The following is a 22,933-nucleotide window of genomic DNA, read 5'->3' as shown; positions in this document are numbered from 1 at the left end:
CCTATTTCTTCGAAGGCGTTATAAAGCTTCAAAATCGCCACTGAACTTAGAGCATCTAGACAGATGTGCTCCATCACATTTTAATCAAAGTAAACCCGACTTTAAGACCGCTTCCCGGCCCCCTCCTCTTACTGCCCAGCCTTCCAGATAGCTGAAAAGATAGTTTTGTTTGCAGTTGTACATTAGACTGAGAGAAGGAAGGAAAAAACCTCCCGGAACCGGTTATCTCGAAAACGAAATAAAAAATAATTGCAAATAAACTCTATCTATTTAGGAAGCCAGGGGGATCGTAAAGCTTTCCGGACCTGTCCATACCTCAGGCAGATGTCGACGGTTTAATTTACTAGTCCTCAGAACCTCAACATCTGCCTCCTAAAGAAAGGTGGCAAGCGGAGGAGGGGGCTGGGAGGGGGCAGAATGAAAGACTGAGCCCTGCAAAAATTACAGAAGAGAGGAGACTTCTGAAAACAGAAAGACTAAACCAAGACCTCTTAGACTCAACCGGAGAGACGCGTAGAGAATGGAAAGAATGGTGCACCTAGAAAACCTGAATTAGGGTCATAATTTTTGTTAGCTATGTGACTTTGAGTAAGTCCTTTACATTCTCTATACCTGTTTTCTGATGAGCAAAATGGGGATAATAAGACCTTGAATTTCTTTATGTCAGCGTGGTGTTGAGAAGGAAGTGTTTTAGAATCCTTAAAGGGTCAGGGAAAGGGGAGTTGTTATTGTAGTTATTTTAAACTGTTTGACGACCCACCCTCTCATCTCTCTCCATCTCCAACACCTCGGGAGTTCGTTCCCGGAGCCAAGTCCCACTGCTTCCCTGGTCCTATATTTCGGGAAATATGTTCCTACTTAGTACCAGTCAATAGCTCCGCAGTTTTCAGAGAACTGTGCAGTGCTCCTAGCACTTTAGTTTCTCAGGTATCGGGGAGGCAGGATGGGGGAGGGGGGAGCTGCTCCCAGGAACGGGGGGAGAGGGCGGGAAGACTTAGAGCCTGAGCCGAGGGGCATTTGGTAAAACTAGCCGAGGTCGAGAAAAGGGGAGAGAATGGTTTCCTCTCCACACCACGGATTTGGCGCCTTCTGCTTCACCCTATTCCCCCAATCCCGAAAAGTGATCCCTTCCACCTTCATCACCAGCAGATCTGCGAGGTCGAATTCTTACGTTTAAATCCTCTTCTCCTTTCTCGCCCCACCAAATTGCCAGTCTGCGGTCTACTAGTCCTCAGAATCTCTCGTCGCCTCTCCCCACACCCCCGCTCCATACCCCAGTTTGGCATAGACCGGAAGCCCCTTCCCTGTCATCTATCTCGTTAAGGCCTCAGCAAGTCCGTTCTTAGCTTCTCTCCACCCAGACTCGGCCCTGTCTTGCTTCGGCCTTACACTAAACAGGCCTTGCCTCGAGGTCCGTCTGGCTCCAGGTCTGAGTCCCCAGCCTGGGCCTCTTCCCCCCTCCCCGCTCCGCCCCGGGCACCTGCTCCCAGGCTCTGGGCTCAGTTTGCCACTGGCTCCTGCAGTACTCAAGTCGCTCTCCCAGCCTGGGCCCCGGCCGCTCTGCCGATCCCTACCCCAATCCCACCACAAAGACGAACAACCAAAATCAGTTAGTGTTACTCGGAAACTCTATCTTCACATGTCGATCTTCTGGGTTTCAGCTCCTATACTCCTCTCTGCCTTAACCTCCCAGTCCGGACATCTGCTCTCCCGTTTGGCACCAGGCTCTTAGGGTCTCTGCAGCTCCCTGCCCCGGCTGCTCGAGTTGGGGCTAAGGCACCAGGAGGCAGCCAGCACACTACGTTGTCTTTCGAGATCCCCCAGAGAGGACTCCCGGTCCTCGAAAGTGAGAATTTACCATCTCTGGCCTTCATCTTTTAGCTCTTGCCTCATTTTTCTGTTCCTTTCCCTTTAGCTTCCCGCACCTGCTCCCCCGAAATTCTCCGGGTCTCTGCAGCTTCCAGACCTGATTTCTTTCGCCAGGATCCGTCCTTGCAGCCGGGACTAACTCGCCCCCCTCCTAAGCGAGCTACCAAAGGGAATTCACAGCCCGGCCCTCGGAAGTGCTAATTTACAAGCTCTGCCTGACTTCCAGATTTCAATTCCAGCTACCCTTCTTTTCTCTCCTACCTACTAATCATGAAAAGTCCCCCCTCCTGTTTTCTCCTTAACCAGATGACCTCGCTTCCAAACTCATTCCTTATGAGGGGGTGATGGGAGGGGGAGGGTGTTAGGGGCAAGAGACCAAAAACCAAACAACTTCCAAGACCAATTCATAATAAGTTCCCATACCTTCGAGGTGCTGCGCCCCCTTCCACCACTACTCCGGCCCAAGTCCCAGAGGACTGAAGCACAAGGGTAGTGAGAGGGAGGAGGAGGTCAAGAAATTAACATGTCCCATTTAATCCCAAGGGGTTAAAGTAGGTACGGGAACAAGACGGGACAAGATGGAAATAAGTGGCAGAAGTGGTTTAAGGAACTGCAGTCGCGTACCATCTGGGCAGGCTCATCAGCAGACACAGTCTCAGAGCCCTCGCCCTCCCATTTGCGACGGACTCCCACTTCCCAGCGCTGCGCCTCGCGGGAGGAAGTAAGACGTCTAGGGGGCTAGGGAAGCCGCGAGAACGCACTTCTTACCTGCGTTGTAGGCGGCTAGGTCCGCTCCAGGCCCTGGACTCTTCCGTTTCCGCGGCCGCCCCTTCTGCACTGTGCCCACGCCGTTGTAGTAAGGGAGGCCCAAGGTGTTGGCCCCGCCGGCGCCCAAACCCGAGCCCTTGGCTGCTGCCGCCGCTGCCGCTGCTGCCGCCGCTGCCACATCGGCGTGGTTGAAGTGGGCCTGGTAGTCACCCTGCAGCAGCGCCTCAAAGTGCAGCCGGCAGTAGACCAGGCTATCCTTCATTCCAAAGTGGTCGCCCGTGGTCAGCATCTTGTTGCAGGTGGTGCAGGTGAAGCAGTTGAGATGGTAAACCAAGTCCCGGGCACGCATCACCATCTCTGATGCTGAGATACCCAGGTGACAACGGGCACAGCGTTGCACAGAGAACCGCCTGGGGTGAGGAGAAAAGGAAAGCAATTTGGGGAAGGTGACTTTCTGTATGCCTTAGAAGTTTGATCAAACCGTCCTCTTCTCTGTTCCCATCACCATCCTCCAGCATCAGATTCTTCACTTTTATCCAATAGACTAATGGCAGCAAGTAGGCCTTGAAGTCTATAAAGTACTGGGTTCCAAGCGTCTTTCTCTATTCTATGCTAAGTGTCTTAGGATTCCCCAGTTTCTCTCCTTCTGACACTTAATACCCTACCTTTACCTGCCTTTACCAGAAAGCTCCCTGTTTCTCCAAGTGTTCGTGCAAGACCCAAGAGAGCCCCCAGTTAGTTCCCACTCCTGTCCTCCTCAAAGTTGTCAACACCGGGGACCAAGGGACTTGTCACATGTCCTTGCCCTTCCCCCACTCCCCACCAGCATCTCCCACGCCACTACCAGTGAACAACACAGATCCCTGAAACGAGGGAATTTGAGAGAGCCAAAAAAAGGAAAGTGATTGAGTGAATATAAGAAAGTAACGGCAGAAAAATGATTAAAATTAGAAATAAAATGAAAGACCCTAAACAGCAAGTGAGAGAGGGAAAAGTGAAAGGAGAGAGAAAAAAGAGAAATGGGAGAGAGAGAGAGGGAGGGGAAGAGAGAGAGAGAGAGAGAGAGAGAGAGAGAGAGAGAGAGAGAGAGAGAGAGAGAGAGAGAGAGACTTTTTCCATCAAAATGTATTTCCTGTGCACACCCAGTAGCTCCCAATCATTCTGATCGATCCAGAAATCTCTAGAAACAAGAATCTCTTTTCCCAGGGATCTCTCGTCACCTCCAACACAAAGTCCAAATATGGCGGGGGAGAGGAGTGCAGGATACCTACTTTTGAGACTCCAGAGACTAAAGGGAGAAACGAATGGAGGCCAAGGGAGACGCTTCCTCTTAGTTTCACTTAAACTTCCAAGAGGGATAAGGAAGGGAGGAATTTTGCCTTTGTCCGTCTCTTAAGGAGTCCATCCAAAACCCTACTCTTTTCGTTCCAGGACAGAAACATGCCCCCACATCCGCTCCCCCAGGGCAGCTTAAGCCGGGCAGGGTGGGCTGCGCTCGGGATGGGGAGCCTGTTCCGGTACCTGTAATAGTCTTCTTTGCAGTAAATGCTGCCGTCCTTGCTGAAGCAGGTGAGCTCCGACTCCAGGTTGAGTTTACACTCGCAGCACTTCAGGCAACGCATGTGCCACTGTTTGTCCACTGCTAGTAAGTAGTAGCGGTCGGAGATCTTACCTCCACAGCCCGCGCAGAGCGCGGCCCGGTCACTGCTGATGGACGGCATGGTCTGTGGGGAAAAGAGGGCACGGTTAGCCCAACTCAAGGTCGATGTCACCTGAAGGTTGCTACCCTGATCCTTTCCCCCCAGGCCAGAGCACACCTCCCCACAGCAACCAAGCACCACTCCCGCTCCAAACTCTGCCCTCTTTCTTCCACTGTCTCCCCCAAAGGAAGAAAGGTACTCCACAGTTTAGTAAGGCCGGTGGGACTAAGGAAAGAAAAACTTTTACCCCTGGGCTGGTGAAAAGGACCCCAACCCCCACCTCGTAGCCGGCGTGAAACCAGACGCCCCAAAGCGGCGCCTTGCTCGCGACCTCTGCCTCCTCTTCGGCCCCGGTCCCAGTCTCTGGGTCTCTCTCCTCCCCTCTCACTCCAGATCTCTCCCTCCCAATCGCCTTCGCTAGCTCTCGCCCTCTCCTTCCTCCCCCTCACCCCCCTTTCTCAGAGTCGCCCTCTCCCTCCCTTTCTCCTTTCCTCCCTCCCTTTCTCGCTCTCCTCCCCCTCCCTTTCTCCAGAATGGCTTTGGGGCTAGGGTCTTTAACTCGGCCTACACAAGAGGATGGAGGGGAGTAAAGGAGGAACCAGTGGAAAGAGCGAAGAAACCCCCTCTCCATAAAGTATCTTTTCTGAGCCTCACGAGTGACTTAAAGGGAGTATTTAAAAGAGTTTGTGTTCCCTGAAACATCATGATATCCAGACTTTAAAAAAAAAAAAAAATTCTTGCGAGCGGTTTTTCTTCCTCTTCCCTTCCCTCTCCCCAACCCTGGATTTAAAAAGAGAGAAATAAAATATAGTGAACCCCACACGGCTTTGGAAGTCGGGAATAGACTGGAGTCAGACGCATAATCTCTAATCAGATCCGGGCGTTTGAATTCAAAACAGGACCTGGAGAAATATTTTTGCCTGTCCCCCTTTCTCTTACTGCACCCGAACTACAGTCTTCTAGGCCCTACAAGTGAGACAGCATCCTTACGCACACATTACTAGACTAGACCTTTTTTCCACCATAGAGGGAACCGACTTTCACAGGAGGCCGGCCAAGAGGTCTATCAACCCAGCGACAACGGCTCGGTGACCAACATTAACAGTCCACTACTCGCAACTCCTTCCCCAGAGCCCTATTTGCCCCGTACAGGACCCCTTGGTGCCTTCCAGTCCCCCGGGGCACCAACGTTTAGCGAAGAGGAATAGACAGACTTCAAAATGCTCCCGCTCCCTCGGCCCACAGCTCCAGTCCTACCCCGTGGAGTCTTTAATTTATTTTGTCTAATAAGAATCAGCGCTGAGAAAGGAAGGCCGCCTTGCCCTGGATCCAGGCACAGCTCCGCAGAGAAATCGCAAAAGCTGGGCCAGGTTATTTTTCTCTCCCCAAAGGTCACGCCCGAGCTGGACGCTGGGCCTGGCCCTGCTCTGGGGACAGCCAGCCGGCCTGTCGGAAACCCTAGGATCCCGCGGCCTGAGTCAACCCAGAACCCTAAGCCGCAACTGGGGCCCCAAGGAGCGGGGCCGGTGCCCTTAACAAACGCGGCAGCCCAACTTTGGGGCTCCCCCCCACCAGGGCTGGAAAAAAGAAACGGGATGGCAACCGCCCGGCGCTTGTCTCCCCCCAACACACCCCCCTGGCAGACACACACCCTCCCAAACCCAAGACCCCCGAGACTGGGATAGAAGGCGCCGAAAGACAGACAACGAAGCCCTCGAGCCCGAAGTAATCAATCCTCTGCGGGAATAGTAAGCCAGGTTTTGCCCCTCCGATTCCACGCAGTGGCTAGAGGCTAAAGGGAGCGGGGCTGGGGGAAAAAAAAAAAAAGGCAAAGAGCCAGGGAAGCTCCTACAGCCCGGAGCCCGGAGCCCGGAGCCCGGAGCCCGGAGCCCTTAGCCCGGAGCCTGAAGCCAAGCGGAGTGCACAAACTGACGGCGGATTGTGCCGGCTATTTCTTTCCTCCAAAACCCGGGTCCTGGCTGCCATCGGGACCAAGGCCCCTTGGGCTGCCCCAGGACGATAACTAAAAGAGGACTGAACGCTGGGCACAAACCAAACTCGGGGGACACCAAAGTGAGGAAGAAGGCAGATGTTCCTCCCCTTTTCGCCCCATGTCACCCAAAGGAGGCAGGTAGTCCTTGTCCTGGGCCCAATTGGGCCCCTGGATCTCCCACATCGGGAGAAATACTAGGCGTTTCTCTCTCTCTCGTGTGCTTCTTTCTCGTTTTCCATCTCCTTCCTAGGGGAGAGCCGCAGCCCAATAGAAAGCCCTCCGTCCTGGGGTGAAAGAGTGTTGCTGCGGGCTCAGCTTCTTGCAGCTCCAGCCTTGGCTTCTGAACCCCGGGCCCAGCGAAGGGCGCTCCGGAAAGTACACAGCTCACTTTCCCCAAAACTTCGAAGAGGAGGTGTGGGAATCTCCAGTTCTGCGTTTCTCCACACACTCACCCCAAACCCGAGATCGTAACTGCCAGTCAAAGCTTGCTCCCTTCTGCGCCATCCCCCCAAGATCTTTCCTCCCGGATCTCTCAAAGCAAACACGGGTATGAGGTGGTTGATCTGCCTTCTCCTGTTGTCAGTCCACGGCAAGTAGGGGGTTGGGGGGAGTGTTGCAGAAGAACTGGAATCAGCATTTGAAGATGATATCGTCTCCCTCCTGTGCCCCACAGCTTCCCCTCTCCCTATCTTGTCCTGCCCTCGTTCCCCTCCGCAAACACCCCTTTCCCTCCTCCCCAGCCCGTGCGCCTACCGTCTCCGTCTCGCCCCGGTCTATGGCTGAGCTGATGGCTGGCGCTTCGCTCTTGGCCCTGCGGTCCATTTCGTCGATGACCCCGTGCACTTCAGGGCCCGACAAGCTGTGGAAGAGCATCTCGGCGGGGCCGGGCCCCCGGGCCGGAGAGAGGAGGAAAACGAGGAGGAAGCTGTGGTTGAGACGCGGGAGAGGGAGCTGGAAGCGCCGCGGGAGGCTGGGGGTGGAGGGAAGGTGGGAGGCGGCTGACTGGCCCACGAGTGCTGGGGGCTCACCCTGGACCCGAATTCCTCCGGGGGTCGGTTCGCCCTGCTCTCGGGAATGTTAGCGGGCCAGGCGCATCCCTCCTCCCACCGCCTCCCGGGCTGGGCTCTCCTTCGCCCCAGCCCAGCCCCGCCCAAGCCCAGCTCCCCTCAGCCCCCCGGGCTGTCAGCGCTGCTTGGAGCAGCCGGCTGAAGGGAGCGGTTCTTTGCGCATGGTCTGCCCGAGTCCCCTTCCGGACGTGCCCCAGGCCTGGGCACCTACATATCTAGAGGTCTCGGTCACTGAGGGACAGAACTGCGGGGTATTGGTGAGGAAAAAAGGGAGGCTCGAGAGCGGTGGTTAGATGTCGAGCCCCGGGACCTAAGGAGGAGGGCAATGGCCAACGCCCCCTCTGTGTTCCCTCAGTCGGTTGGCATGATCGTTTGGCTTCGGGGTTAGGGGCTAAAGCCCTCGGCTATACGCGCTGCGCGAAGCCAGGAGGTAGCAAAGTCTGTGAGGCTGGGTTCTCTACCTCCTCAAACTCCGCCGGTGCCTCTCCCAGGGAGGGGAGGGAAGGGGAGGAGCTAGGGAATACCAAAAGGCAGGCAAGAGAGAGAGAGAGAGAGTCAAGGGATGAAGGTAATGATGAGCCCCCTTTCCAAGAGCAACTCCTCCCCCCAACCCTAAGTATCCCGCGTCTCCAAATGCACCCTGTTTTGCTTATTGTGCCTTTGGTGGATCCGAAGTAGCTGGCCTTCAAAGAGAGACGCGTGAGTAACTGGGGAGGAGCAGGGTAGGAAAGGGAGGACGAGGATGAAGAGGAGGAGGAAGAGGAGGAGGACGAAGCAGATCAAGAGAAAAGAGGAGGTGGGCAGGAGGAGGAAAGGAGGAGGAGGAGGGAAGGACAAGGACAAGGAGGAGGAGGAGGAGGAGGAGGAAGAGGAGGAGGAGGAGGAAGAAAAAGAGGAGGAGTCGGGATGTCTGCCGCTGCCTGGACCTGCTTGGAGCAATCCCCTTAAAATGCGAGCTAAGCAGCCACCCCAGCTCTGCAGTCCGGGTGAGCACAACCCTGCGCGCCTTTTCTACAGCCTCCTCTGACATCACGTCCTGCCATAGCCCCATTGGCTAAGGGCCGCCTCTGGCCCTCGCAGCTCGTGCTGCCTGGAAGATGGGATGCAGGGGAGGGGTGATGTGATGGATTGGAAAGGGATGGAGTGAGTGGTGGAAAGGGTGGGGGGGAGGAGGGGGGAGCGACTGGCTGGTGTCAGAGAGGGAGGGAAAGAAAGAGGAGGTGGTATTGGTAAATTCTAAGCTGCTGATTCCTTCCTGTTTTGACTTTGAAGGAAAGAAAAAACCTTTCACCTCTCTTCTTTTCACCCATCCCCCGCCAATATATTTCTGCAAAAAGATGTTGAAAGAATCCTCTCTCTCCACCCCTGCTGTGACTACTGCTGAGTGTCCCTACCCAGTGCAAGGGACACTGTCTGGGTTGGGGGGTAAGAGTGGGATGAATAAGGAGAGGGAAGGCCCAGTCCCTGAAGCTAACAGTCAACACAGCTTGAATTTAAACCCATTTCACTTCGGGTCACTGTAGGAAATCCACCAGTTTCCCGCCGCTGGCTGATGGGAACATCACATGATTCATCTCTAACATGAGCTGAAAAAGGAAAGGAAGAGCAGGATAAGGAGCAAAGGCTCCAGAAGGGAAGGGGAAAATCAAATTTCTCGGCTTTTTAGTTAAAGAGGAAATAACTCTTTTCTCTCCTCACTTTCACTCAAAACCATCCCATTCTTAAAAATCCATTCATATTTAACAAAGTCCTTAAACTCTTAGAGACCTTCCACACAGTAAGTTATTCCTCAGTTACTGCAGCTAGAAAAACTATCGAGGATGCTTTCTGAAGATCATCACAAATCATCTGGGATAGTGGAAAAATTCCAGAACTTGTAAATAAAAGACCTCCCGTATCTTTCAGTTATTAGCCTCCCGATTGTGGGCAAAGCTAATCACTTCAGCTCTCCTAGTTTATACATTTTTAAAATGGCACTTATCATCCTTTATCAGTCTCAAAAGAATGCTGTGAAGACCAGAATCAAGTGAAATCATGGATAAAAATTGTTCTATGAACCTTAGCATCCTTTCTCTCTAAAATTTACATGATACTTAGTTTTGTGTTTCTCTTATGCTCCATTCACATTTTATTCTATTTTATGGTTATTTGAATATGTATTCTCTTCTAGACTATAATAATTGGCAAGGACAGATTTTGTTTTACCTGAAATTTTAATTTTTCCCAACGTTTCCTACGATGATATGCACTCATTGGACATTTAACATTTATTGTGTGACTGTGGACAACAAGTGATTAATAAATGTGTGTTGATTTAAATATGCAATATAGATTTATTATTTTTCTCCACAACAGAGGTGCTCTTCCCAGACCTTCCCAAGTCTGCTAGATTTACATATTTCCCCTTTCACCGTTGACTTTCCTCTGGACCTCTGAAAAGTCTACCCCCATCACTAACTTTGAGATTCAAGGAACCATTTCTGGGATTCCTCAACTATGAATTAATTGTGTTTATTGGAGTTACATGAAATTACAAACAAATGTGAATTAATAACTTGCTGAATTTAAAATAAAATCAGAGTGCCCAACCCTGATTGGTAACATTACTAGGGACATTATAAAAATCACACACTCAACACACACACACACACACACACACACACACACACACACACACACACCCCTTACTGGAAGGATTCTCACCAAGAATCCTTTGTGTTTATGACATTGTATTAGTGGAATCTATGGCCCTCTATAATGTTTCACTTAAAATTGTATTTTCCCTATAACTCTTCAATGTGAACACTAGCAACTAGGAAAGTGTATAGCAGAATAAAAAAAGAACTACATTTAGAATCCAACAACTTAGTCTCTGATATGTATGCTACCTAATAATTTAGTCAAGTTACTTTATCTTTCTGGTTCTGTTTTTTATCTATAAAACAAAAGACTAGATAGATAATATTTAAAGTCTATTACAAATCAAAATCTTTTTTTTTTAGTCTCGCTCATGAAATATATTCTTTTCTAAGGTAGATTTCCAGCACACCAGAAGGAAAAATACTTAGCAGAGGTTGGAGTGATTTCTCATATTCATCTACATTTAATAGAACCAGTTTTATGTTTTCACACATGCTTTCAATGCTTAACACAGAGTTTTGTACCTACTAGGCAATCATTAAATAAACATTAAGCACCTACTATGTGCAAGGCGCTATGCTAAGCAATGGAATTTTTTTTAAGAAGCAGAAAACAATCACTTCTTTCAAGAAGTTTATAATCTAATGAATGAATGAAGGTACACATCTTGGGAAATATATATGTGAATAAATATTTATAGGTATATCTAATACTATTTGATTTGAAGATAGTAGTTTCTTACCACCTAAGCTGGGTCCAGGGGAATCATGTAGAAGTCTAAAACAGATTCTAAAAGTTGAAAAGCAGATTTTATCATCTATTTTATTTTTCTAGAATCAAACCACACAGATAGTTTTTAATTCTACAGATTTAGGAAACATGGTATAGTGGCATGAACACTGCCCTTGCCCCCAAATAACTTGCGTTCAAGTCCCAATTCTAAAACTTTCCAATCATGACGCCACAGGCAAGTTGCTTCACCTGATCCTCAGTTTTCTGACACAATTACATGGGAATAATACTATTGCACTATTCTCCTTCCAAAAGTTGTGAAGAAAGCCTTTTGGAAATAGGGAAAGAACTATAGAAATGTAAATTGTTGTAAAGATCAGTCTTTCATTTTACATTTTTAGAGTCTAAAAGTCCTAGTTTCCATGAAGGGAGAGGGTTGAGGTGGAATAATTAAACTTGAATGTAATCAAGTGTTCTTGTGGTGTCCTAACATACTAAACGAACATCTGGGGGTAGGAGAACAATAACAGCATCCACTTACATAACCCAAATCCTTGCTTATTTTTATTTACCTTTTTCTCTTTCCAAGAGAGCAAACTAAAGTTGAGTTACAGCCCAGGGAATTCAGGGTTACCAGTTCTTATTACTACTGTGTACCGTGGCTAATGAGCTCTTAAAGTTTGATTCTTATTTTTGAATTTAGCTATGAGATAAGATTGCTGTCTCCATCCAAACTATTTCTATTTAGAACCTTAAGAAGGTATGCTATTGTCCTCCAGTTCATAGGCTAGTAACTTTGATAATCTTCCTAAGTAATGTAAAAACATGATAAGACATCCATTCTTGTCTACTGAGACAAAGCAAACAGTAATAGACTGTAAGCATAGAACTGGTGGTATACATCCTGACACATGAATGGTATTAACATTCAGAATAAGAAGCTGGGTATTGTTGTATGATAAGCAGAAAGAAGTGGGGTGTGGGAAGACCTTCCCCCTCCATGACATTGCAAATTATGTTGCCATATAAAATCGGAAGTCCTGAAACGGAAAATTATTCACCATCCCAAAAGAATCACTAATTTTTTTTCTTTCCTTCTTTCTTTCTTTTTTTAAAGTTGCATTTAGTTGACTAAAATAAAATTCCCTTAACCTGTATTTTGTAGTAGGTGACAGGTGAACTAATAGCAGGTCTGGAGTTTCTCTACTCTGGCTCGCCGAGGTAGCGTCATCTTCACTACCATCTGCTACCTACCAGACAAACAGACCAACCACATAATGAGGTACCAGCTTCTACCCAGCTACCGTGACTAAACCAGAACAAAAGAACTCAACGCCTCCTTCAACAAAGGGACACAAGTCTAAGCTGTCTCTGCTAATTGCTGGGTTTCAGGTTGTCGGTTCCAGATTTCAAGGGAGCTGCCAACTTCCACCCGGACTTCCTAGCTGGTGGAGAAAGGTAAAATGGGCTTGAGAACAAGGAAGGAAAGAGACAGATAAAGAAGAGTTTGAAGAGCAAATATCTAGTTAAGCTAATTAAAAAGATGGGGAGATGAAACTGCCCAGGAGAGCAAGGTCATGGTGGGGGAGTAGGCTACCGAGGGACAAGGTGGGGGGTGGGGAGGAGAGGATGATTGATAACTCATATGTTTTCTATGTTTCTTTCCATTATTAGGCTGTAATATATGGGACATAGCATAAACTATGAATTAAATCGTAATTGTAGCTTCAGGCGTCTTCATTGTCTGCTATGGTGTTACGTCTTCATGCACGGTGATTGACAAGGTGCAATTAATCATCTTACTCGGTTGTAAATATGGGCACCCTGCTCAGTAGGCATCAGGAAGTGTGTACCAGCAAAGGAAGCAATAGTTGACGCTGATATACCATTAAATCCAAATGAAGCCGTTTCAAGAATGTGTGTTTGGTGTGATGCTGTTATCGTTTATTTCTAAAATACTGTACCAACAGATTTACTTGATTTGCAAGTTAACTACAACATTAACTGGTTTTATTTATTTGGTCGCTCCTTCATTTTTATAGGCAATGATGTTGCTCTGCTTGAATGTGAGACAGTTTGCTTCGTGACAAGCAAGAGGAGCCCAGATCTGCAGCTTCCCCAAGTCTCAGGAGAAAGATTTCCATTTGGTAGCTTCCTGGAGCGCCTTGAAGTGATTACACAAAAGTGCTCACCCTTTCTCTCCCCCTTCCTCAACTCCTTCTGCCCCCAACTGCACTTTCCTATATCTTTTTACACTATGAACATTCCAAGTGATCCCTACCACTGTGGATCAGCTTAAACTCAAGGAAAATGGGGAAAGATAGAGAACTCTCACAAAATAACTTAGGGAAGGCATGGCGCAGTGGTAAATACTGACGTGGAAACTCGCACTGCCTTAAAGCAAGAAGGAATGTGTTCTTAGACATGTTTGCAGTAATGAAGGCCAATTTGGCTGTCTGTTTCCTGGGTAAAGTATTTCTCTGTCCTTATCCCCAGCTTGCACAATTGAGCAAATTATTCTTCTTGCTCACACAAGTAGCTCTTGCCTAAGGAAATGTGTTGTTGCTATCCCCCAACCTCCTTTACCTCACAATAAAGCTGGTGGGAGGAGAATGGCAACTCTTTTTGGACATCCCAAGCTTTAAAAAAAATAGCCCCTGTTATATATCCTGAGTTGGCTTTTGTCTGGCTTCTCTGTCATCTCTTAATCATTGAATATGTATAGGAAAAGACTGCTCATCATGTACAGAAAATGAAACAAAGACACACAACATACTGTAGGAGGCATGTCTTCCGTGTAGATCCAGTTATAATCAAATGTGTTTGCTGCTCTCTAGGGCTGCTAATTTTTAAACCAAGTTGGTGGCTAGCCTAGAACATTAGCACTTATCAAAACTACATTTCAGACAATCCGTTCTAGGATTCACTCCTAGATCTGATGACCCTAGAGAGAAGGGAGGAGAATCCGATAGGATTCAGCCTCACTAATTTTGACTCCTTACCCATCTTACTTCCCCCACTTTCTTTCCCTGAAGACAGAAGGTAGTTGCACTTTGGAAGAAACGCACCTAGCCAAGGATGGATCTTAAACCTAATTTAAGAGACTATCAGGCACCAAACAAGACTTCAAGACCGCATTTTATGAAACTGGCAAATAAATTCTCTTTGCGAATGTATGCAGGAAGTATGACAGAGACAGTCACATTGGATAGAAAATACTGGGATTTTTTTGAGGCAGGTCCAGTGATGCAAAGAATTTTGATCTTGAACCCAAGTCTCCCGACTCCACACCATGCTCTGAAACACAAGTTCTATTATCTTGGGCAAGTAAATTGCTGGTAATTTTCAACTCCATAGCACCTTATGGTTCACAAACCACTATCTTCACTACAGCTCTGAAGTAGGGAAATCGAATATAATTAAATCCATTTTAGAAACATGAAAACTGAGGCTCAGAAAAGTTCCTCATCTGTAAAATGAGGGGAATAAGCCTTGAAGCTACCTCCTCCAGAAAAGGTTGTGTAAGTGAAATGTCTTGTAAACCTTAGAATGCCCTGGAAATGTGCTTTGTTTTAATATTCTTCCCATTTCACAAGCAAGAACTTTTCTGACCTTCCATCTTCTCGCCAATAAAATCAAAATAATAATACTGGCTTTCTCTACCTCATCAGACAGTTGTGAGAAAAGTCCTTTGGAAATATTAAATCACTCTAGAAACAGGAGCTATTGTTATTGTTGTTTTCTCTCAATTTACAGATGGGAGAACTCTCCTCTCCCAATTCTCAGTGTCCTTATCTCTATTTCCTGCTTCACGGGGCTTTTGAGAAATTTTTTTAAAATGGTAAAAGGTTATAAGTGCAAACTATTATCAATCAGCACTATCATCATTATTATTTTGCTATCTCATTAAATCCTACTCTCTTTAGGACATGAGGATGAACAAATGATTTGGGACATAAGTGGGTACAACCAAATCTTTTGCAGAAACCAAACTGTTGGTAGCCAACTCCCTCTCTTTTTCTCCTGCAGCTAACAGAACAATTCTAAAACTGCTTCTCTGGGTGTCATGAGAGCAGGATGGGGAACTCATTGCCCGGCCCTCTCTCTAGGGCCCTGTTAAGCTTACTGAACTTAAAATCAAACAAGAAGTGTGAAAGGAAGGTTTGAACATGATGCGTGTCAGGGACGTGAAGGTTGGAAGCCTCTTTTCCCTTTCTTTTAGTAACAGATATTAATATTGTATTCAATAGTATAAAAAGGAAGGGACTGGGGAGAGGCTTGTGCTCATATGCAATTTTGTCAAGGTTTTTATCTATGATTATGATTCCAGATGTATAAACTCCCAGAGGAGAAGAATGAAGGGAGGCTGGCATGTGACATGTGTTTTAAGGTGTTTGGCACCGTTTCCCAAAGTGGTGACAAAATGCTCATTTTTATTACAGTGAATCGGTAAAAGAAATATGAATTCAGAGGTCACTGGTTGTATACTGCAGCTAAAGGATTTACTATTATTGTGTGGAGAGAGGGGGGAGGGAAGAGGGCTGTTAGTTGAGCCCTGAATCATGTTATCAGCATTGTACATCTGTCATATCAGATAATACTTAAAGAAGAACAATTTTAACAAACGACCCCCCAGCTAATTGTGCTCCCCCACTTAATTTTGCTGCAAAGATGTAAGTTTCCCTGAAAGTGAGGAAAGCAAATATTGCAACAAGATGTCTCTTTTTTCTACGGTTGAGGCTGTGACCAGCGTTTTATGCTAACTTATTTTTAATCTAGTCCAGAATACTCCCGAGTCTTTTAATGACCATTTTGCTAATCTGGTTGCTATACAAGACTTTATAGTCCAAGCTCAAGTAACTACAATAAATTTCTTCACAGGGAAACACCTCTTGCTTGGGGGGAAACAGAAAGATTTTTTTTTTTTTTTCAAACAGCCAAGCTATTTTGACTCACGGAAAACTATTATGTCTAAATACGTAGAGGGTGATTTTACGCTGGAAAGTTCCCCGATTCCCCCATGCGACCCCCACCCCCCAGGCTCTTCCTACTCCCGCCACAGTATCAGCCATTCTTCTGACAGCAGGGTACCCCAAACTCCATTTCCAGGCAAACCTTCCCCCATAAACCTTTTACGAGTTCCAGATCCACCAATCCGAGAGACGTCTAGGGCCGCCCTGATTGGATATAGTGTGGGTTTGGTAAACATTTCTACATAAAAAGAAGGGTTTGTGGCAGAAAGACGCGGCGACCAGTACCTCTTTCTGATTCATAATCTGCGGGTAGAATGTGGTTTAGTCTTCCTTGCTGGGGGCCTGGGCGGGGAGGTTATTGAATAGAGAGAAGGAGGGGGATAGCGGTGTTAACTAACCCCCACATCTAACTACAGCAAATACTAGAAGTGCGTGCGTGTCTGTATATAGAGAGAGCCGGACCCTGTATACGATATGGCCAAAACAATATCTCTTTTGGCTTCTAAGCCAACTGCATTGGATTTACAGCGCGTCAAATTCCTAACACATATCAGACTCCTTTCGTGCAAGGAAGCTTCCTTCGTTGGAAGAAATTGGGAACATTTTCTATTTTATGGGTGCGTTTAAGAGGGTTGGGGGTGGGGAGGCGGGGAAAGGCCAAGGGAGGGGGTTGGGATGGGAAGTCGAGGTGTCATCTGTAGCAAATCTGTCCACAGCTGAGCTGCTGGGAGCTGGGGAGTGTTGAAGGGAATCCTGAGACACCCACATTCTTTTGTTCATCCTTCATCCTTTCACAACCGTCCCTCCTCACCTGAACACCCATGATGGACAACAGAACTGTTTGCCTTTTTTTTTTTTTTTTTTTTGGTCTTTTGATCTTTTTGTTTTGTTCTGTTTTTATAATCAAAGAAGACTTCAGGTAGATACATTTGGGCCGGTCATTGCCATCTCTGGTGAGGCTTAATTGTTTTCCGCGTTTGTTGATTTCCAAGAACTCCACTCCCTCACATTTTTATTATTATACTAATTAAAACAAGGAATGTTCCGAGGCGATTATCTTTGCATGGATGAAAATCATTAATGACCCTTGCAGGTATATGGGAAATACTGTTTGGTTAATTTCCTATAGGCTAATTTCCTTAGGCATAAATAACATGGATGGGTTTAAAAAAAAAAAAAACTGACATTTTGCAATAAAACACAGGAACTAATTGTAATAGCATTCTGCTGATTCCCCACATAAAGTATTGTATTTATAACCAGGCTTCCCACTCAATTTGTATGTGAATAACAGGTAAAAAAAAAATCTTCTCCAGTAAATATTTTTTAAAATAAAAGAAATAAAAGATTTAGTTGTCAACAAACATCACTGAAATTTGCTCTTTTTATGGATGAGATATGTTTGTTGTCCAGATTTACTTTACAGTCAATATATTTAAACTCTTCTAAGTGAAAACGGCTCCATGTAATCAGATTCATTTGATATTTGCAAAATATCTGGTCATTTAATATTTATTCTCCATTTCTCTGAGCTTCTATAATTATAGCTATCTATTTTGCATTTATTACTCTTTGCAAACACTCCATTATTCACTCTTTCTTGTGCTTATTAAATAGTACCACCTGCACCAAATCCGAGAAAGCTTTGCCCTCAATCTGCCCCAGCTAAAGAACCCCCCACTACCTATTATCACTCTTTGAAGGTCGATAGAACACTTGGAGATGGTATAGGTCAGATAACAAGAAAAAGCATCAACATTTTCAGGACTGGTTTCTCAACATGTTTGAGGCCAAAACATTATAAATATATAAAATACACCTTTTACCAAGTATCTCTCCTATCTTCTGACAGGAAACTCCAACAGCAATTAGCAAGTCCTTTAATTAATTATTTTTAATATGTCATCAAGATGTCTATGGCACAAATGTCCTTCTCATAAGGGTAGTCAATATTTTGTGGAGAGGATCTTTGCTAATGACCACCTCAGAATTGGTTTTAAAAATCATCTCCAAGAGAGAGAAAGTACAGAAATATAGGAAAACTCTGCCTTGGGAACTCATTTCTTTAAATGATATTCATTCAGAGAAGAAAGGAAGAGAGGAGGGTAGAAATAGTTGGGAGGGATGTATTTAAAATATCGAAACAAAAACAAAAAAACAAGAGCAAACAAGAAACAGAAAGTTTGGAGGAAAGCATAGATTCTCCCAGAGAGATACTTTCTTCCCCTCCCCATTGTTGTTTTTGGTTCTGGTTAGTTGGCTTCCTACTTTGTTAGCAAACTACTCATCCAAGTGGTGGTGATTTTAAAGAAAACACACACACACAAAAAAATAAGAAAACAACACATACAAAAATGCCTAGTCCCACAAAACTCACTGTGGTATGTCTTTTAAAGTATCCCCTGCCTCGTTCAATACACTACTTATCTTTAGTATTGTCAACAGCTCTCCATGTAGGACAGATTAATTAAGTGGCAGGTCAGACACAATGAGGTGAAAGGGCAGTTCCACCCAATCAGGACCATTTCTTCAATTTTATGTATAAGGAACTCTTGTAGGGGGAGGGGAGGTGCCAGTTTTAGTCCCTACAATGTGATCAATAGAAATGTTAAAAAAAAAAAAAAACTACAAATAATCATGGATATGGGGACCATTTGGGCCATCAACTTAAGAGGGAGTACTATATACATTTTAGTCAATTCTAGCTGAATAGTCAAATGTGTAAATATTTCATATTTTTCAATCATAGATGAAAAGATTATTTGTTGAAACATCTGGAATTATATATATATATGTATATATATGCACATATATATATAGACACACACACATATATATATAAATTTTAAATCCCACATCTTATTTGTGATAATGTTTCCTAGGGGAGATTTAAGGCTCTCCGATGGTCTTCAAACATGATCCTTCTTCAAAAGAGCTAGCCAGGGCTTCCATGGCAGCTTCACAAGCAACATGATGAAATCATTAAACGAAAAACACACCCCTGGCTGTCTATATGGCACTGCCTCATCCAGAGGCAGGCATCTGTCCCTATTCTCAAACCCTTACAAAGTTAATTTTTAATTTCAGGGAAGATTTTGAGAAAGGGGGGAAGAGGGGAAGAATGAAAGGAGGAGGAAAGGTAAAGGAGGGAGGGAAGAAGTAAGGAAGGAAGGGAAGGAGAGAGAGAGAGAGAGAGAGAGAGAGAGAGAGAGAGAGAGAGAGAGGAGAGAGAGAGAGAGAAGAGAGAGAGAGAGAGAGGAGAGAGAGAGAGAGAGAGAGAGAGAGAGAGAGAGAGAGAGAGAGAGAGAGAGAGAGATTTTGTAGAACCTCATATTTTGAATGCAATCAAATCCTGGATCTGCTCTAGGTGAATGTGGACAAGTCATTTTACCTCTATCAATTTCTTCATCTGTAAAATGAAGACAATAAAAATTGTACTACCAGTCTCACAGAGTTATTGTGAGGGAAAAGCACTTTGTAACCCTTAAAGTTTGGGATTACAGTGAGTTCAGATCCTAGTTCTGATATAGTATCAGGCTGAGTGTCTCTGGACAAGTCATTTCCCCCTAATTTGAGCCTCAGTTTCCTCACCTGGTATATGAAAACAATGCTCTTTATATACAGGGTTGTAAGAGGGAAAGGTATGTTTAAACTAAGTTTTAGAAATGTTTAAGCTCTATAGAAATGGGAGCTATTATCATTCAGCCCATTTACAGGTTATCTTTAAAGCACTTTTTCTCCCTCATTGCTTTCTCAATATAACCATTGATCAATAAAAAATTAGTTAATTGGGAAAGGTCATGTGGCAAGCCTGCATCGTTTCTTAATATAATAATTAAAAGGTTTTAAGATTTTTGTGCAGCCTACAAAGCCAGACATTAAATCTCCTCACATCTTTTTATCACTTTTAGTCCCACTTGTAGTGAGTGTCCAAAATGTTGCTTCAAGTATAGAGGGATCCTGCACATGCCCTCAAAACACACGGAAGGTTTAAAGATCAGGAACAACTCTAGACTCAGAAATGTGAAGTGGGCCCATTTTTTTTTTTGAGAGATTTTTTGCTGATGAGAGCAAGTCTATTGGGGGGGGGGGGGGGAGAGAAGGCATCATTTTCACAAACATTTACCTAAGAAGCCAGGTAGGTGGGGGAAAAGGGGTATCTGTTCTCTGATCAGTCATAGAAGCACTCAAGGTATAATGCCAGGTTTATACAGTTTTCTAACTGTTCATTTCCTTGAATCATCTGGGATAGATATAAAAAAAACGCTCAGAAATACTTAACAGTCTGATCAATACCCATTGATTGCTCAAGCTACGAATACTCTTAACACGAACAGCTTGATCATGTATATTTGATCACTGAAAAATTCAAAGCATCTTGGTCCAGCAGATCCAGTGTGTGATAAAATATCTTTTCTGCTGTTTCATAAAGTGTGTGTAGATAGATGGATAGATAGATGGACACAGACATACACACACACATAGTATAGTGCCTTTCATTGACGGTAATTTATTGCTCATATATTTGATGGAGAACAAGGTAATTAACTATGCTCTTACACATCTGTGCACTATTTTACAGCAATAGTAATAATAAAACACCTTTCTAACATTTTAGGAGGGAAAGGGGTAGGTCTGCCCATGAATTCAACGGACCCGAGAGTATAAACTTGAAAAAGCCTTCTCCTTATAAATCCTGCATTCCTGCTAAGTGATGGCATGCACATTACACGGAGGTACACTAAGTTTATCTCTGGGAAGCCATTGGTGAAGGGGGGAGAGGAAAAGGAAACAATTCTAACCAACACTTTTCCCTGGCTAGTTCTTGAATAGAGGCTATGAACCTTTTAAAGACATATGGCCAGGAATGTCCTCAAATTTAGTTTGGGGTTTATATAGAAACAAAAGCGTATTAGAAACATAAGTCCCCCAAATTATGGGTTACTGCCCCACCTTTAACATTCACATAACACAATTTTGCATTTCTGAGAATCAGATAGTTAATGTTCTCAGGGTGGTGGGATGGGGGTGAGAGAAACCGATATATTAGTTGTAATATTAATTGCTATTATTGGCTACAATGATACTGCACCAACATGAAATATTTTCTATGACTGACTTTTCTACCAAAGAGTCAAAATGTTCATTCTTACTTTTTGGAATCAGTTATTTTAGGCACCCATACATTAACTCCATTTAAATTGCCACCCTCTACAAAAGAAAGATAGATCCTGTGACAAAAGCAGGGAAGCGCCTGCAGGTTAGGACCGGGAGGATGCTTCCCATAAAATGGTAAACTCAGCAAAGGAAAGGGAAAGGGAGGAAAAACCCAAAACAACCCCACAAACAACAACAAAATTAATTACCTGATAAACTTCCCATTTCTGGACTTGTCTGATATGTCTTCCACACAAATTAAGTGGGGCTTCTAAAATTTCCAGCATCTGCCAGTTTAGGCCCCCTCTTTTATAAGGGGGGAGGGGGCTATTTTCATATGATAATACATGTAATATGATATAGAATGGCAGAATGCATGACAGTTGCCCATAATACGGAGAAAGTCAGTCAAAGGACAGAGGCGACATTTGGATAATTAGCATCCATTGGCCAGTCAATCATGCAGACAGAAAAAACTGAACTAAACCCACAATGGAGTTGGAAAACAAAAGAGACCCCAGCCAGTCTCAGGATTAACTGGTCTAAAGCGATCTAAATGCTTTTGTATCTGAGGCACTAAGGCTCCCTGTGCTGCCCACTCCCCCCTGGATACCCAGGGAACTAATTGTGGGGATCAAAGTTAAAGCCCTCTCACTCCTTTTGCCTTTCTCTTTGTAGACTGCTCAACGCACAGAAGAAAAAAAAATGATTTCTCCCTCCGTGTTCATTAAACTATTTTAAAGTTCAGGGGGGAGGGGAGCCTCTGAATGCCATCCCCCTTCTGCAAAGTCGATTCTGTTAGGTAGCATTTTATAGAGTTCTTATTTCTTTGTTGGGGGGGGGGGACCCATGTGAAATATGTTTTTATCTTTCCTGTCTGGGAACAAGTGCACTTACCAATCTACAGCTCCCCGGGCAGACAGCAACCTGGAGCCAGGTACTCAGTGAGAACCTGGCCCCAGGAAAATGCAGTGTTTAATTTTTTGTGTGTGTTTTAATAGCCGATTTCCTCATAGAGTAATGACCCTTTCTCATTAAGCACACTTCTTGGTCTTCTCCCCCACGACCCCCACCCTCACCAGAGCTCATGCCCCAGAATTAGCTGGAGTTGGAGAGCAGCCACTTGGCAACCCAACTAAATTAAGAGGAGAAGGGGGGAGAGGGAAAGGCAGGGGTGGGAAAAGAGAGAGAGAGAGAGAGAGAGAGAGAGAGAGAGAGAGAGAGAGAGAGAGAGAGAGAGAGAGAGAGAGAGAGAGAGAGAGAGAGAGAGAGAGAGAAGGAGGGAGAGAGGGAGGAAGAGAGAGAGAGAGCCCCCACCCCTTTAACCCTAGGACACAGATAGTCATGTAAATACCTACCCCCGAGACGGTATTCCCATGGGGTCCTCCTCATACAAATTCCAACTCGCCTAATGCCCTTAATGAAAGAAGGGAGGGTATGTTGGAAAGGCTGGTTCTTGTAGGAGAGTGTGGATCAAGGCAAAGCGACAGAAGATATGTGAGAGGAGAAGCGGTACCAGCCCCATCAGCCAAGCAGAAAGGAAGCGCCCAGGGGGTGGGAGTGGGGGTGGGGTAGGGGTGGGGAAGGAGTGTGGAAATCTTCCCCCTCTCTCGAGCAATTGGCAAATTGACTCCAAATCACATCCCGACACCTAGGGATAATGGATGCCTTCTTACCTTTAGTTGTTCTCTGTAATTAGTCTGTGCAGCAACCCCGGCACTCCTGATACAGAAAAGGGGGGAAAGGGAGAGGGGATGAAGGTGGGGGAGGAGGGAGAGGCAGTGTGAATGTGTGTGAGACTGTCTGGGTGTTTGTGTCAGCATTGAGTATGGAGTGTGGGTACTAGGGAATGAGATAGGGTATGGGGGTGGCGGGTTGGGAGAGTGGTGAGGTGGTGAGGAGGGATGTTGTCAACCCCGCTTTCAGGTGCTGAAGGAGGAGACCCAAGAAGGTGAGAGGTCGTTAGAGCTGGAGGGAGAGGGAGTGGTGGAGGAAAAGGCAGGATGAGTGTGGAAGAGAGGCTATAGCTATGTG

At 45.6% G+C, this 22,933-nt stretch overlaps 1 protein-coding gene across 2 annotated transcripts in view; it reads right to left on the bottom strand.

The window, feature by feature from the left end:
* The window catches only part of LHX2 (LIM homeobox 2), a 39,480-nt gene extending 17,087 nt beyond the window's left edge, over window positions 1-22,393 (bottom strand). The window contains exons 1-3 of one of the 2 annotated variants that reach the window (XM_051979619.1): window positions 22,258-22,393; window positions 4,159-4,361; window positions 2,638-3,047 (exon numbers count right to left, since the gene is read on the bottom strand). In XM_051979619.1, the coding sequence (XP_051835579.1) occupies window positions 2,638-3,047; window positions 4,159-4,358 (610 nt within the window). In that variant the 5' untranslated portion in view covers window positions 4,359-4,361; window positions 22,258-22,393. Of the gene's footprint in view, window positions 1-2,637; window positions 3,048-4,158; window positions 4,362-7,083; window positions 8,409-22,257 lie in introns of those variants that run through there. The other variant, XM_051979618.1, reaches the window with a different exon arrangement.
* Window positions 22,394-22,933: the final 540 nt, after the last annotated feature.

This window comes from Antechinus flavipes, chromosome 2 (genome assembly GCF_016432865.1).
Source record: "Antechinus flavipes isolate AdamAnt ecotype Samford, QLD, Australia chromosome 2, AdamAnt_v2, whole genome shotgun sequence".
Taxonomy (NCBI): domain Eukaryota; kingdom Metazoa; phylum Chordata; class Mammalia; order Dasyuromorphia; family Dasyuridae; genus Antechinus; species Antechinus flavipes.
The sequence above is the reverse complement of the archived record's forward strand: the minus strand, read 5'-3'. Positions and strand labels throughout refer to the sequence as shown.